Source organism: Pipra filicauda, unplaced genomic scaffold, assembly GCF_003945595.2.
Source record: "Pipra filicauda isolate LSUMZ 115617 unplaced genomic scaffold, ASM394559v2 scaffold141_size4267151_pilon, whole genome shotgun sequence".
Classification (NCBI taxonomy): Eukaryota; Metazoa; Chordata; class Aves; order Passeriformes; family Pipridae; genus Pipra; species Pipra filicauda.
In genome coordinates this window covers 716,375-731,193 of record NW_024103896.1, presented here as the reverse complement: position 1 = coordinate 731,193, position 14,819 = coordinate 716,375, and the positions used below count along the sequence as shown (strand labels likewise).

The following is a 14,819-nucleotide window of genomic DNA, read 5'->3' as shown; positions in this document are numbered from 1 at the left end:
TAGTTACCAGTCATGACCTGGCATATAACATCAATGCACCATCACAAATTCATCAATACATAATGGCACAGAAATGATAAAATTGTATGCATAGAGAAATGGTACATTCTGGTACATATATGATGAGAAGCATGGGAGATTTTTAAAGAAAAATTAATTCTTAACAAATTTTTGGATTAATGAATTGCTGCTTTATTTGGAAACTACAAAAATTATATTTTCCATGCTTGTTAATAATCGGGCACAATTAGCATAATCTCCTCAACTAATTAAAAAAATGAAAACATCAAATAACAGAAATTATAAAAATGTCTTCCTTTAATTATAAATTTCAAACCAGTCACAGCTAAGCTTGAGAGACACTCAACTAACACAGTGTAAGTGAAATCCCTGAGGGAAAGCCCTGTGCCGTCAGCTGGCACCAGTCACTTGGCAAAACACGGCAAAGCACCACAGGTTTGACTTTGAAAATGTGCGTGGGTGTCTGTGGCATTTTCCCTGAGGAAATGGCACTTAGAGTGTGCTTAATGAATAAGGGAATATGCTAAATTTATGACAAAAGATAGTCCTTAAAACTGCTTGTCACAGTGAAGAGCACAAACTGCCCACCGATTTATTTTAATTTCATATATTATGAGGAGGCTTCTCAGAGGCTGTAGGTGTGATAATTACCATTGACAGTACAGTAAAATCATCACAGCAGCCACTTCAGCAACACTCAAAATAGCCAATAATCTCTGAAACTCCTCCTCTCCCCAAAATTCCCCTTCCACACTGAAAAATGTGTCAACAGCACTCAGTAAATACCACCTCCACTAAGTCCATCTTTGTTCAATACATACAAAAAAACCTAATGTGCCTATTTGGATCCACAACTTTCCAGGGTCTTTCCCCAGTAGGAAAGCATTTTTTCATTCATGATCATGGTATTTACTACAGCATTTTTAGTTTTACTAACATTTCAAGTGATCTTAAAATGTTTTGATTCCAGGTAAGTCAGAAATCTAAGCAGTCATCCACTGGTTATCAGTTTCTATATGCAGAACAGGGTCCCGTCAAATTACTAAAAACACAGTGATGCTTTCTGTAAAGCATTATCCAAAATTTACTCTCTGTAGATGGTCAAACATTTTCAATCAAACCATTGTTTATCTAGGATATTGAGATTTTAAGAAAAAAAGTTATTAAAATGTAAAAAACACATCCAAATGCTGAAAGTATAGGGATATATGTGGGCACGTATATATAAATAAAATGCAGCACTTCTTGAAAGTCATAGTGAAGTTTTCTCACAAGCCCATCTCTTTTCCCAGCCAGAAACTGCATTCTGTCTGCCAAAGATGCAAGTGTTTCTCTCTCCAGGAGTGAGACCATGGCATATTACAGTAAATATATCCTAAACTGGGAACCCAGCCAAGAGAAGATAAAGAAAGCTGGAGACATACAAATCCTAGGAGACAGCAAGGAGAGCATTTACAAGTGATATTTTTGGCTTTCAGACAGCATTTTTGACTATATGAATTTTTTGAGAAAAAAGTAATATTTCTCTATGAAAAACTTAAATTAACCTTTTTTTAAAAGTGGAGGTATCTTCCATTCATTTACTAGGCAATTTTATTGCTCGTACTTGTCATGGAAAAACTTGCTTTCAAAAAGTAGCTGGGACTGTTATTTCATTCCCTGCTAATTGCTTGGACTTCACTGCCTCTTCGTCAAACCTGCTGAAGGCATTGGATGCCTGAAAGACAACCTGTTTTTTCCAGCTGCTTCACCTGATCTAATAAAAGATATTACTTTTCCCTGCAAAACTTGCCCCTCATGGAATATTATGTCATTATAAAGTACTTTGGTTTAATCTGCTACAAATGTCACAAGCTCTGGCACTTCATCCTCATTTTTTGAGCAAGAAGAGCTTAAAAGAAAAAAAAAAAAGAGGAAGAACAGAAGCATGCCTGAGCTGCAGATATGTTTCACTGTCAGTGAAACAAAACAAATACTGCACACTGCCCATCAGCTGCTGCACTTCATACCAAACGGGCATTTATTGCTGTCACAGCACAGTCTACTCCATGTACCACAACGGGCACATTTGCATTTTGAGAAGTAACTTCCAGACTAGGAATTCCCTCTAACAGTTTCTCCTCACAGCACTTTAGTTAATACTTAAATAAGTGAATCCTTTGTCTCACTAAGAAATACCACATGCAGCACATACTTCAAGTTTCCCTCAAAATTGGGACGCACTAGCAATTAATTTACCTTGCAGCATCTTAAACCTTATAGAGTTTCTGCCTTGCTGCCTTTTGAAATTTCAAGACCTGATAAAAAGAAAAAATTTGGGGTGTAATTATAAATTAATTTAGTAGACTGACACTCATAAAAGGATGCCTTTATTTTAAAACATGGATTGCACTGGCAGTCTGGCTCCATTCCCATTAGGAACTTGCCTCCATTTTGTGTTCTGCCTTCGAATATCCACATTTCGATGCGTTATAGTCTAGCACAGAGCTGTGATTAGTGCAATAGCTTCGTATGGTTTAAGTTCATATAAAACACATAGCCACAAATACTTTAAGATAAACTCTTTTGTTCTGAGCAGATATCAAGATATCTATTTGGAAAAGTTGTGGAAACTTGCTGTTGCTCCTTTATCTTGACACGGAACTTTCAGTGCAAGTTCTAAGGTTTCGTTTGATTTGTTCTTTAAAGGAAGAGTTTAACCATTTTGAAGCTACCACATACACTGGAATCCTATTTTTGCAGTTGATAACTATACAGGTGGTTGGTGATAGATTTTTATTAATAATATTTATGACTTAATGAGATCAATCTCTAGGGAAGGACTGGGGCAGAAAAGAGCTATGGCTGCAATTTGCCCCTTAAAAATTCTTGGATCACAGACTGGCTCTATTTCCTCATAGTGAAACCCAAATTCTCCAGCTAGTACTTGATGCTTCTGAGAAACAATGCATTTACAAAAGTCAAAGGACAGGATGGAGCAACAGGAAGGGGTGTGTGTGGCACATGAATGCAAAGCTGGGTTGCAAGGGACTGTAGAGAACTGATTCTAAAATTTGGGGTGTTGGATTTGTTTCCCATGAACAAGGCCAGCACTGATTTTAATGCACCTTGGAATGGAAAGCCATTTTGTAACTAACAATTGCTGTTTCAAGGATTACTGAAGCTTAGGGTGAGGACTTGCAGCTGGCAAAAAGTGGAGTAAATATACTTATAGAAAGATGGAGAAAAAATAATGCAACAAAGGAGATGGGATATCCTAACTAGAATTTCAATGCTAATATCATGCCAACAAGGAGCTATATAAGGTTTATTGTGAAAATAGAGTGAAAACGTAATTTGACCACGTTATTTGATCATGATCACATTTGCAATGTTGTGAGAGTTTTAATTAACTCCCACAGAATTAACTGCTGTGCACAGAACAAATTCTGAGCAAGTGATGGCCCCTCTCCCTTCTGATCCAAGCTTAGTCAGGGAACCTGTAGAAATAAGCAGACAGGTAGTAGAGACCAAGGAATAAGGAGCAGTGCAAGGTAACATGGCAAGTCAACAACCATGATTACTGGTGGTCTTCATGGCAAGAGAGAGCTACACTTTAATTTGAACCACAGCCCAAATCAACAGTGAGACTGCTATTGAAAGGCAAGCCCACTTCTGCATTTCAAAGGAATGTTAGAAGAGGAGAGCATGCAGAAAGCAGAGCCAAACAAATACAAGGTCTCAAAAGCTGAATTTAGTACAACAGATAACCAAATGGAAAGTTCAGAAGTGCCATGCTCATTTTCTGTATTTGCACACAAAGAGGCAACCACTAAAATGTACACACATTTCTGAGAGGTGGTTCTTGCCCTGAAACAAGGAAAGGAGGAAAAATAAAAAGAGGAAAAAACCCCTAAACCAAAAAAACCACAAACAACCAAAAAAAAACCCCAAACCCAATAAAACCCCAAAACCAACAACAACAAAAAACAAACAAACAAACAAACAAAAAACCACAACAGAAGAAAACCAGTAAGTTTTGTGATCATCATAAAGTTGAGCTTCATTTTCATGAATAGCATAAAAAGAGCCCATGAACATCCCAAGGTTGAAGCTGAAAAATCTGCAGACTATTTCAACCCGAAATTCTGGGTTTCATTTATGCTAACTTCAGTACAGAAATTATTCTAAGAAGTTATCAAGCATCATGCAGGAGTTGGGATCATATAATGATAACTGTCCCTTCTGATCATAAAGATCATAAATACCAACAGTTCCTACAGAAGTTTTTCCTATTTTATGTTCTAAATCTGAAATAGATTTTTCCTCATTAACTACATCAGGTTTTCCAATCTGTTAGAAAAGGATTTCAAATATTTCAAATCTACTTTTAAGATATTTTAACCAGCAATTTTTATTTAAACTGTGATAAGTGATAATTCCAAGTCTGAAGTGCCTTTGCATTTTTCTTCTGTCCTGAAGGGAGAAATCTCAATAAACTTGGAACAAAACTAGACATTTGGTAAGGATTCTTCAGCAAAATTTGGATGGCATCTAAGGGAATCTATTGTCCCCTGAGAAATGCCAGCTCTTCATGCATGTGAGCCCTCCTATTTCTCTAGAAACCATTACACACTGGAGCTCACACAAAGGAACCTGAAAATCTAGCCAGACTTGTATATTTAGTGCTTGAAGCAGTTGTGTACCTCTGCACAGAAACTATATAAGAATGGGACTTCCCTAAGCAAAGATTAACAGGAAAAGGGTGAAACACAGGCAACTCCAGAAGACCAATTTTGCCTTCTTAAATAAGCAAACACATAAATAGTGATTGCAAAACCAGAAATCTTCCTGGCAGTCCACTAAAATACACGTCCTAAAGATCTTCTATCTTGTAATTCTATTATCAAAGTGGAAAGCAGTTTTTTGCTTTTTTTCACTATATTCGTTCTGATCCTATCAGATGCTACATGTTAATGTGCTCTACAGCTTTCACTCATGTAGTTCATGAAAGTAATGAAAACATCTGAAGCTTGACAAGAAATCCTGCAACTGTGTGTTCTTGTATCAGTTCTTAACTACAGCAACATCCACACATCCTTTGCATATTATATCAAAGGATAAAAATAAATGTACATCACTGAGCCATGTCATTTTCTATAATCATTACATGATTAAAAAGAACCTGAGATATGCAAAAAGGTGGACGTTTACAAATAATAGGATACATGAAGAAAGGACTTCCGTGTAGGAGAAAATTTCCTTCAAGGTAACTTTCTCACCAAAAAATCTTTTTCCCCCCTAGGGATAAAACTCATTAACTGTTCAAATTGGATTTGACTCAAGTTACACTGTTTTTGGTACTAAGTCAGCTGGAGTTCAACTAATGTAAAACAATCCAGGTCTGTAGCCAAAAAATTCAGATGTGTTCACCTTTAGCATTAGTTCTTTAATCAGAGGAAACATTGAGTCAGTAAACTAAATTTGTTCTTCTTTTTCTCCAGTCTCTTAGTCTTGTCTTTTATGGTGCTTTTTTCAGGAATACATAAAATAATTAATGAACATTAATGGCAATGAAAAATAAAATTAGTATTCTTTACAGCACACTATGGCTAATCATATTTTTAAGCCATATTAACTTCCCAGAAATGTAACTATTATTTTATTACTAATGTCAAATTATATTAAAAAAAAACACAATTAAACCTTTTTAGCACTCAATTCTGATATCTTCCTCAGAAGTGTAAGTAGGATTCCCTGGCAATATAAGAATTGTTAGTCATAAAATCTAACAGGAGAAAATAACATCTATCTCATCTCTGTCCTCTTCCAAAGGCACACACTGATTTTGCTGGACCACTGGACAGCATCACATCATTAACACCTTTACACCCTGCCAGGAACCCCATGGGAAAACTAAACACAACTAAATACATGTTACTATGGGATGAAAAAGGCCCAAATCAAACAGAGCCTTGAGATAATAGCAAGAGTTGACCAACTGTTCATCACCAGTGAGCAGATATTTTTAAAGAACCTGGGACAGCCTTGTCACATCCTGCAGGCCGACTTTGTCATCTTACCATTCCTTCTTGTCATCTTCTACTCCACACATTCTTCCAGTCTGAATCAAGATCTACTAACAATACAGTAGATACTGACTGAGTGATCCACTACTTCAGTACATCTCACACTGTCCTCAGGGTTACTGGAAATGAAATATCACCTCTTTGCTAGATCCTATACTTGCTGATAAATTCCAGGTAAGCGCAGCAATGCACAACAAGCCTTGGGATGATTCAGGCATCCTCCAAATCAGGAGCTGCAAGGGCTTAACAAGGTCATGCAGATACTCCCAACAAGCCCTCCCAGACTAGAAAGTTTAAATCATTCTTCCTTCAGAGTCACTTAAAAAGTATGTTTATTTTCTTCTAGTGAACATGAAAAAAAATCCTTAGCCTCCAAAATTGCAAACAACCGCCTTCTTTTTTTTTTCTGTTTAAAAATAAGAAAATTGGGGTGTGTACTGTTTGCTGTCTCAGGTCTTAATCCACAGGGAGTTAAACAAGGTCCATACTTTCATACATTTGCCATGTTCTGGAAAATTGTTGTTTTTAACTGAAAAATGGTTTGTTTGTTTTTTCCCCCTGAAACTTCCAGCTCTAAATATGGACCTTCCAGAAAAAAGAACTGTGACAATATCTGACAAAAATTTCCATCATACCACATCAGGATTCAAAATAAGGTAGTCTGTACCTAAATGACCTAGTGACCATGCATATCCTCATTTGTAGCACAAAGAATTAAGCAAAGATACACCTTTTCTGATGAGACTTGGAGTTTATTAGGGTGATGCAGATCGGTGCCCCATAATCTGTCTGTTCTCCCTGTAGCTGGACAGTTTCAGCACACATCACCACCTCCCACTGCCATGACATTTAGTAACCTATAGGACACAACTATCAGATTCAATGGGTGCTATTAAGGTGCTCATACGGCATTCCCACAATAAACATCATGCTGCTCAGGACAGGCCCTGTGAACGTCTCCAGGATCATACACAGCTACACAGCAGGATGATGTCACTACTACAAGATAAAATTACTGTAGAGCATAGAACAGCATCAGTGCTCTAAACACGGTCTCACATCAAGTTGTACCAGCAACACACTGCAACATAACAGCAATGTTTTACTGCCTTGAGGCATGCAGCTCACCTCAACACCTCTGAGTGCTCTGTATTTGCTTTCCATAAAAACATGCTGCATGGTTTCTGAAGCCTGTTACTTCTGCATCATCAATATCACTTTATGTCTCACACCCTGAAGCTTATCTAGTGAACGACATACATTGTCTTGATACACTGCCGTGTTTTTTTTCACTGCTGTCAAGTTGTTGAATGCAAGGCATGGCCCCTGGCCTCTCTTTTTCCCTCCAGAGATGCCAGATGAAACGTCAGCTTTAAAACTAAGCAAGTAGTAGTACTTGAGGCAGCAGCAAGGACAGAGGAGGCATAAGGCTGATTAGATGACAGCTCTGAGGACAAACTAGACAGAGAGACAAAAGAAACCTAAAAAAAAACCTTTTGTAAATACCAAACCAGCAATTGTCTCAAAGCTGAAGGAAAAATAGGTGATCACAGAGACACAGGAGAAGCAGAACAAAACAACTATTTAGAGGGGAGGCCAGGAACAAGATCAGCTTATTAGCTCAGCCATGGATCTCACAGCTCTGACCTGTGTATGAGTCATTGTAGGGCCCTCAATGTTACTCTATGATTTGAAGTTGCCATTCACCAGCTCAGCTGGGACAACTGCCAAGTAGTCACAGAGGAAGACAGGCTGACTTAGCTCTGAGCCATGGGGCTAACCCAACCTGCACGTGTGCAAACACCACAGGTCAGATGATGTAAACACACTGTAACTCAGGTGTCTAAGTACTGACAGGGAATTAAGCTGTGTTCTACAGCCATGGGTTCACAGTGCCACAGAATGTTTTGCTAAAACGATAGGTTCTGACTTAAGCAGTCACACATCAGTACAAGGACAGTAATTATATGATCAAAAAATTATATGATCAAAAAATTATATGATCAAAAAATTATATGATCCTCTCTTTAGGGAGATCTATAATAGCTGTTCCAATAGTCACAATACCCATGGCATATGGCAAAAGACAGAAGGAAAAATAAAGTTAGGAACCTTTACATGGGAAAAATCACAACCAGTTGTCAGTTAATTAAACTAACTACCTCTGAGGCAGTGATGTATATATCTAGACTCTTAACAATGATTGAAGAGAAAAAGGCATGCTTGAGGCCTGGCTTGTCTCATCCAAAACTAGACACATAAACAGGTCAGAGGTCTAGAAAGGGAGTTATGGGAAGTATTTCAGGTGAAACTGTCTGCTACGGGCATCTGAGGGCACGTTACAGCAATACCAGTGCTTGTGTGTCTGTTTTCTGTGATGAACATGAAAGTTAAACACTATACAGTTACCAATACCACCACAAAACAGGTGAGAAATAGAAGATCTCAGATTTGTATTGAAAAAGGAATGGGAGGAAAATTTTTGCCTTTATCCAAATCTGCTTCTGAAAAGGGCAGATTCTGAGCTCTTCTAAGCTCAGATAGCACCATTTCATTTGAGTGGTGAACGAAAAAGGGGATCTGAGTTACCATTTTGTTTGCAAAGGTCTCAGAACTATCGCTTCTGAGGTTTCTTCCTCTCTACCCTACTTTTTCTCTCCTACATTTTTCATTATTCAAATAATTTATTTTAAAAAGCAAATAACACTATTGCCTGAAAATCTATTAAATGTGTGCTCCTATGCAAAGCATTATTTCTAGAGTGACTAACTTTTCCAAAAGTCACTTCTTTCAGCTTATTCGATTGGAAATTAAAATGATATGTACTGGGATTTGGGCAATAAATGACTTCCCATCAACAGCACCTTCTCATCAGTAGCTGAAAATACTATTACACCCCTTATCTTTTCTCTTGACATACAGTTGCTTTCCCAACCTACAAAACAAAGTCATTAAGGCTACAAGATATTCTAATTAATTTTCAAAACATAAGACTTTGTTTTAAGAGACTTGACCTGAAACAACTTGCAGAATTGGTTTGCCAGCAATCTGTATCCCCACTCCTGTCCTTACAGCTCATGGCAGGAAATTGCTACTTCACCACATCTCCCAGGTGCAGACAGCAGAAGCTAAAACCATCCAGAGGAGAAACTAAACAGTTCTTCTCTGCATTTCAGGACAGGTCTGTGCTCCTCTTGCATCCTTTTAATTTAGGCTTGTAATTGAGTTCTCTGAAATAAATCGCTAAGTGTCTTTGGTGTCAGGTATAAACTGTCAGGAATGTGAAAATGTGATACAAAGGAGAATTTTAATAAATAGGATAAAGGCTGAGAGAATAGGTCAGGAGAAGAGCTCAAATGACAGTACGTCTCATAAAAACTCCTCCAATCTAATATCCTGCCTGCAGAAGCAGCCTTTAGAGCATGCTTAAGAAGGATAATAAGGAATGTGGAAAAATATAATAATCCTTCCTCAAACAGTCAGCAGATTAGAGATCACTAATTGTCACAGGGCTTAAGGGAGCGAGTGACAACACGGCTCCATGGTACTAGTGCAGTATAAAGAGTTGGGTAAACCATCTGCTTCTCAACAGCACATTTCACTGTGGGAGAGATCTCTCTCTTTAGCAACTACTACAATAAATGGTCTCTGTAATGTGACAGTGTCCTAAATCTCATACAGTCCAACATAGGTAGACCTTTCTCTCAGTGGAGACTATAAATACTGAGTTGGCTGAATAATATTTAAATGCTAATAGAGAGCAGTTCATACCACATAGGTAATCAGAAAACTTTAAAGATGCCACTTATTTTGGAGAGCTCATTTAGCCATTACTTCTCCATTACACTCTCCAAAATAGCCTACTGCCCTCTCCCATCTAGAAATGCTGCTTAACAACAAAAGAGCCATCATTCTGAGGCAAAACAGAGGCTAACTGCGCCCATAATCTGCCCCTGTCTAGCCAACATCCTATACTTCAAGCAAGAACAGAAAATCAGGGTGATTATGAAACATATGCACATATGGCATTGCCCTCACAACTTTTGCCTACTGAAGTCTTCCACAGGCAAGTACGTAGCCAGACCAGAAAGTTCAACAAATATTCACAGACTTATTATCCCTGCATTGGTCTAATCCTTTTTAGGGCTACAAGCTCATTTGACTCAATTCCACAAACACACAAGCTGATACAAATTAGCACGGAAAATATTTCTTCATAAGAAATGAAGCAGACAGTGCTGTGTATTTGTCTTCCTTACAAGGAAATGCTATGCTAAGCAGGAAAAAAGTCAGCCGCCAAGGAATAATGACAACTATCACTTGAGCATACAACTGTTACAGGGAGCACCAAATTACCATTCTCCTCTGTGGGGAATCCTGGCTTACACCCCTGATCTGGAGGACATTCAAAGAGCAGTGGAAGAGCATGGAAGAACATGAAAGCAAACCTGTAATCTCGGTGTACCATAGGCATTAATTAACCTGGCTGCCATCCAAACTGCTGGCATCAAAATCCGCTTATCTGGAAGCTGCACATTTCAGGATTTCTGCAGACGCTACTACACACAGAGGCGCTGCACTGCACAGGGGCAGTGGGCTACCCAAAAATAAGAAAAAGAGGCAGAAATGGAGGAACACTGAAAATTATTACAGTGCAATCAGAAGATCTGTTAGTAGTTGGAAAAACATGTTATCTGAAGAAATGGTACATCTGAATAAAGCAGAGGTTGCATCAAGAATGTAATAAAAACAACTTTGGAAAAACAAGCATGAACAATCTCTAGAGAGAATACACCACAGTCAAGGAGCAATTGTGCTGGAGCCAGAAAGGGAGAACAGTTCAAGTAAAGGTATTTGTCTCTGAAAAGGAATTGTTTTTCTACATACCTGTCCAGTCTCCTACTATTTTTACGTGGACCCCAAACGTTGCTTTGGTATCTGTAGGGCACTAAAAATATTAAATATATTAAGGACCACTTCTGGTTAATAAAAAAAAACAAAAAAATGCATTCAAAGTACAGTTGTTAAGACAGAACGTGGTGTAAATAGGTCATTCCTGAGCAGCCATACCAGCAGCCATACCATTTAAAAAGCAAGTCTATCATCAATACAGTTCGGGAAATCAAGCACGTCTAGTCTCCAATCAGACTTAACCCTTTCTTCTGGTCACAGGGGAGTTTTGACATTTGCTTGGGGGTGTGATTTGGAACAGTCCCTTCACTAAGCGTTACTCAGAAATTATACCAACTGTAGGTACTAAAGCATGGAAATACTCACTCTACTATCAACACTTATCACTCATAATAGGGAACCACCCCATCACTCCTATTTCAAGGCTTTTAGGAGATTTCTGGTTCTTGAACGTCAGAGTCCATGTTTTCAAGCTGATCATTCTCACACAACTGATGCTTTCCTCTAAATGGAAACTGAGATTTTGCTGCACTCCACAAGAGCTTGCAGTTTGCAAAGGAAAAGCACCATATTGTGTGGCACATCATAAAAATCACTACCTAGCCACCATTCTCTCACTCTGCACATACACCCTCACCTCAGGGCTATTTGCTTGTGACTATTAACACAGGAATGCTATTATTTACAGTCTCATCCACATCATGGTATCTAAAAACCTCCAGACAAGCCAAGTCAAAGGTCTAAGGTGCCCCCCAAGTTTTGTTTCTTGTTAGCTACAGGGGCATTTCAAATGCACTGCCTGGACAGCTTTTGCGGGTATACTAAATAATTGCACACATAAACAGGGCAAGTAACTATTACTCAGGAAAAGATTCAGTGCTTTTCTTCTATAAGCCAACACCTTTGATTTTTTTTTTTTTTGATAACAGATAGTACTACTGAATTTTGATGCCTTTCTTAGAACCTGTTAATGATTGATTCAAGCTCCATCATGAAACCAGTACTTAACAGGTGATGCTCCTGTCTCTCTTTTTTTTTCCTACTGCTAAAGACAAATATGATTCTGAGGAAAGGGCTTAAATTCAAGAAACACATCTATATTATAAATAAAAGAGGTCCAGGTACCAAATCCAAGCACCAAATACTCAGTCAAGCACTATGCTTATGAAGACACTTGGCTCTGTTATGGAGCTTTGCCATTAGCGTTCCCAAGATAATCTGTTGTGGAGTGCAAAACAACTGGCCTCAGGACTGAGGGTCGGTTCCTTATTTAACAGCAGACAGATAAAAGGTTAGTACTATCTACACCTTGGCAAAACTAAACAGGGAATACAAAGTCCCAGCTAGTCACTCCATTTTCCTGAAGGGGAAGAGCACTCTTGTTAAGATTGCTGATTACTAAACATACTCATATTTAACTTCTTGTCATCTTCTAAGTTTTCCTATAAAAATGGGGTAAAGAAGCCTAGAGTCCCAAATATTTCAGCAAGTTTCAGACTTCTAAAGCAAAATGGCATTAAGGGAGGGATGCTGGCAAACTTCACAAAATGAGGCCACGATTTGCTATGCCTAGTTGCAATGTCTTCCTACAAAAATATCAAAGACCAATTCTCCATACAAAAGCAGGTAAGCAGCCTCTCAGGTAGAAAGTTGTGTACTGGCAGTAAAAAAGGTCTGTTCTCCTGGAGGTTTCTGTAAGAGCCTTTAGCAGGGTTTATTTTCCACTCTGGGCTATTGCACAGCTCTCTGTTTCACAGGAGGTTGACTGATTGCCTTCTTTTAACTATCCACAGTTCCAGTTCAGTACATCTTCTATAAAATTGTCTGTCATTTCCTCCTTCCATGAAGTTAATGGCAGAATACCCCTTGTCTCCAGCAAGAACAGGTTCAAACCTTTTATACTTTACATTACCCTTGCGACTAACTCCTTTCTGCACTACTCTAAAAAATTATCCAATAAAAGTGAGATTTATTTCTCTTTAAACTGTAGGAAATCTATTTTGATACTTATAACTGGATATGAGAGATCCTCAGAGAGTTCTGAAAAAATCTTGTTGTACTGCTAAGTCTTACCAGAAGAAACATGCCCATATGGGCTACATGGAGTGAAATGCTCCCACTTCAAGAGACAGAAAGCATATAGATGGTCCAGTGAAGGGCCACCAAAACAATGAGAGGATTGGACAACCTGACACACAAAGAGAGGTCAAAAAGGGAACGTGCTTGTGCAACCCACACAGGAGAAGTCTTGAGGAGATCACTGTCTTCAAAGAAATCAAAAATAGCTATAGAGAAAATGAAAGTGCTCTCTTGTCTTCAGCACCATGCATGGAAACAGGACAACAGACCAGGAACACAAGTTGTTTCAGGGGAAATTTCAGAAAAATATTCTTCCTTGTGGAATAGGTACAGAAATGGTACAATTTCCCCTGCTAATTCAGCTTCACGTGACTCTGAATAACCTAATCTAAAGCCCTTGCACCAGAAGGTCAAGCCAAGTGATCTCCAGAAGCCTCTTCCAAATTTAGACTTTCCTATATACTTGTAATTATAACTTTGAAATTTGTATTTACATTTTTTCCTGAATGGATCACTTACTTTACCTCTCTCATCTCCATGAAGACAATTAAGTTTCCAAACTGTGGTTTTCTCAAGGCTGTTAGAGAATATATTGCAGCAGCTTAAGAAGCATTCAAAGACAGTTTTTCAAAAGTTTAATCATGGAAGTGGGTAAACTTTCCTATGTTATTAACATACCACTTGGCATGTGTAATGAAGTGCAGTGAAAATATTGTCTTATATATTTAACCTTCTTCATGAAATCACAGAATCATATCACAGCTGAGACTAGAAAGCATCTCTAGTGACCGGCTACTTCAATCCTCCTTCAAGAGTGGGGTCTTCAAGAACAGGTGGCCCAGGACAGTGTCCAACTGTGCTTTGAATGTCTCCAAGGATGGCGACTCTACAGCCTCTCTGGGCAACCTGTGTTACTCTCACAGAAAAAGTGGCATTTTTCTTAGATCTTGATGAAACTTCCTGCGTATTAGTTTGTGTTGTCCTGTCACTGGGTGAGCATCTAGCTCTGTTTTCTTCACTCATCCCTTAGTTCCCACTCTCTCAGCCTCTCTTCATATTTAGAGATGCTCCATTTCCTTAGTCATCTTCATGGCTCTTTGTGCTCTAATACGTCCATGTTTCTCTTATACCAGCAAGCCCAGAACTGGACACAGAGATTCAGATATATCTCACCAGTGTTGATCAGAGAAGGGTCACCTCCCTGGACCTGCTGGCAACAGCCTGCCTAGTACAGCCAAGGAAGTTGTTGGCTTTTTTTGCTGGTTCATGGTCAACTTAGTGTCCACCAGGACCCCCTGGTCATTCTCTGCTGATCTGCTTTCCAGCAAGGCAGGTCAGAGTTATTGCCTTGGTCAAATAAAGGTGTATCAGTGGCCTCAGCAATGCATCATGCCCTCTCTGCAGCTGTGAACAAAACCAACTAAAATTGTTTTTAAAATGTCTTTCGGCAAATAACATTTGGACTTCCTCATGCTGCTTTTAACGTGGAAGCCCTAAGAAACAATTCACTGTGTTGAGAGCTACATGCAGCCCCTTACTTTTTCTTTATTGCCCAGTAGGAAACTGTAAAGATTAGTCATTCTTAAAATAAAAAAAAAAATTTCTCTTAGTTCCTTTTCCTTAAATAAACCATATTTTCCAGACAGGTAAATCACTAATTGAATAGTCTGTAATGAGAAGGGACAGTAGACATCATTAAACTAAAGGTCACAAGTGCTTTTCAGTAGTCCTTTCCAGATT

The 14,819-nt window shown here is 38.5% G+C and overlaps 1 protein-coding gene across 1 annotated transcript in view; it reads right to left on the bottom strand.

Annotated features, from left to right (window-relative positions):
- The window catches only part of NOX4 (NADPH oxidase 4), a 101,652-nt gene that overhangs the window by 47,688 nt on the left and 39,145 nt on the right, over positions 1 to 14,819 (bottom strand). The window contains exon 12 of the mRNA XM_027744606.2: positions 10,977 to 11,037. Coding sequence (XP_027600407.1) covers positions 10,977 to 11,037 — 61 coding nt within the window. The remainder of the gene's footprint in view (positions 1 to 10,976; positions 11,038 to 14,819) is intronic.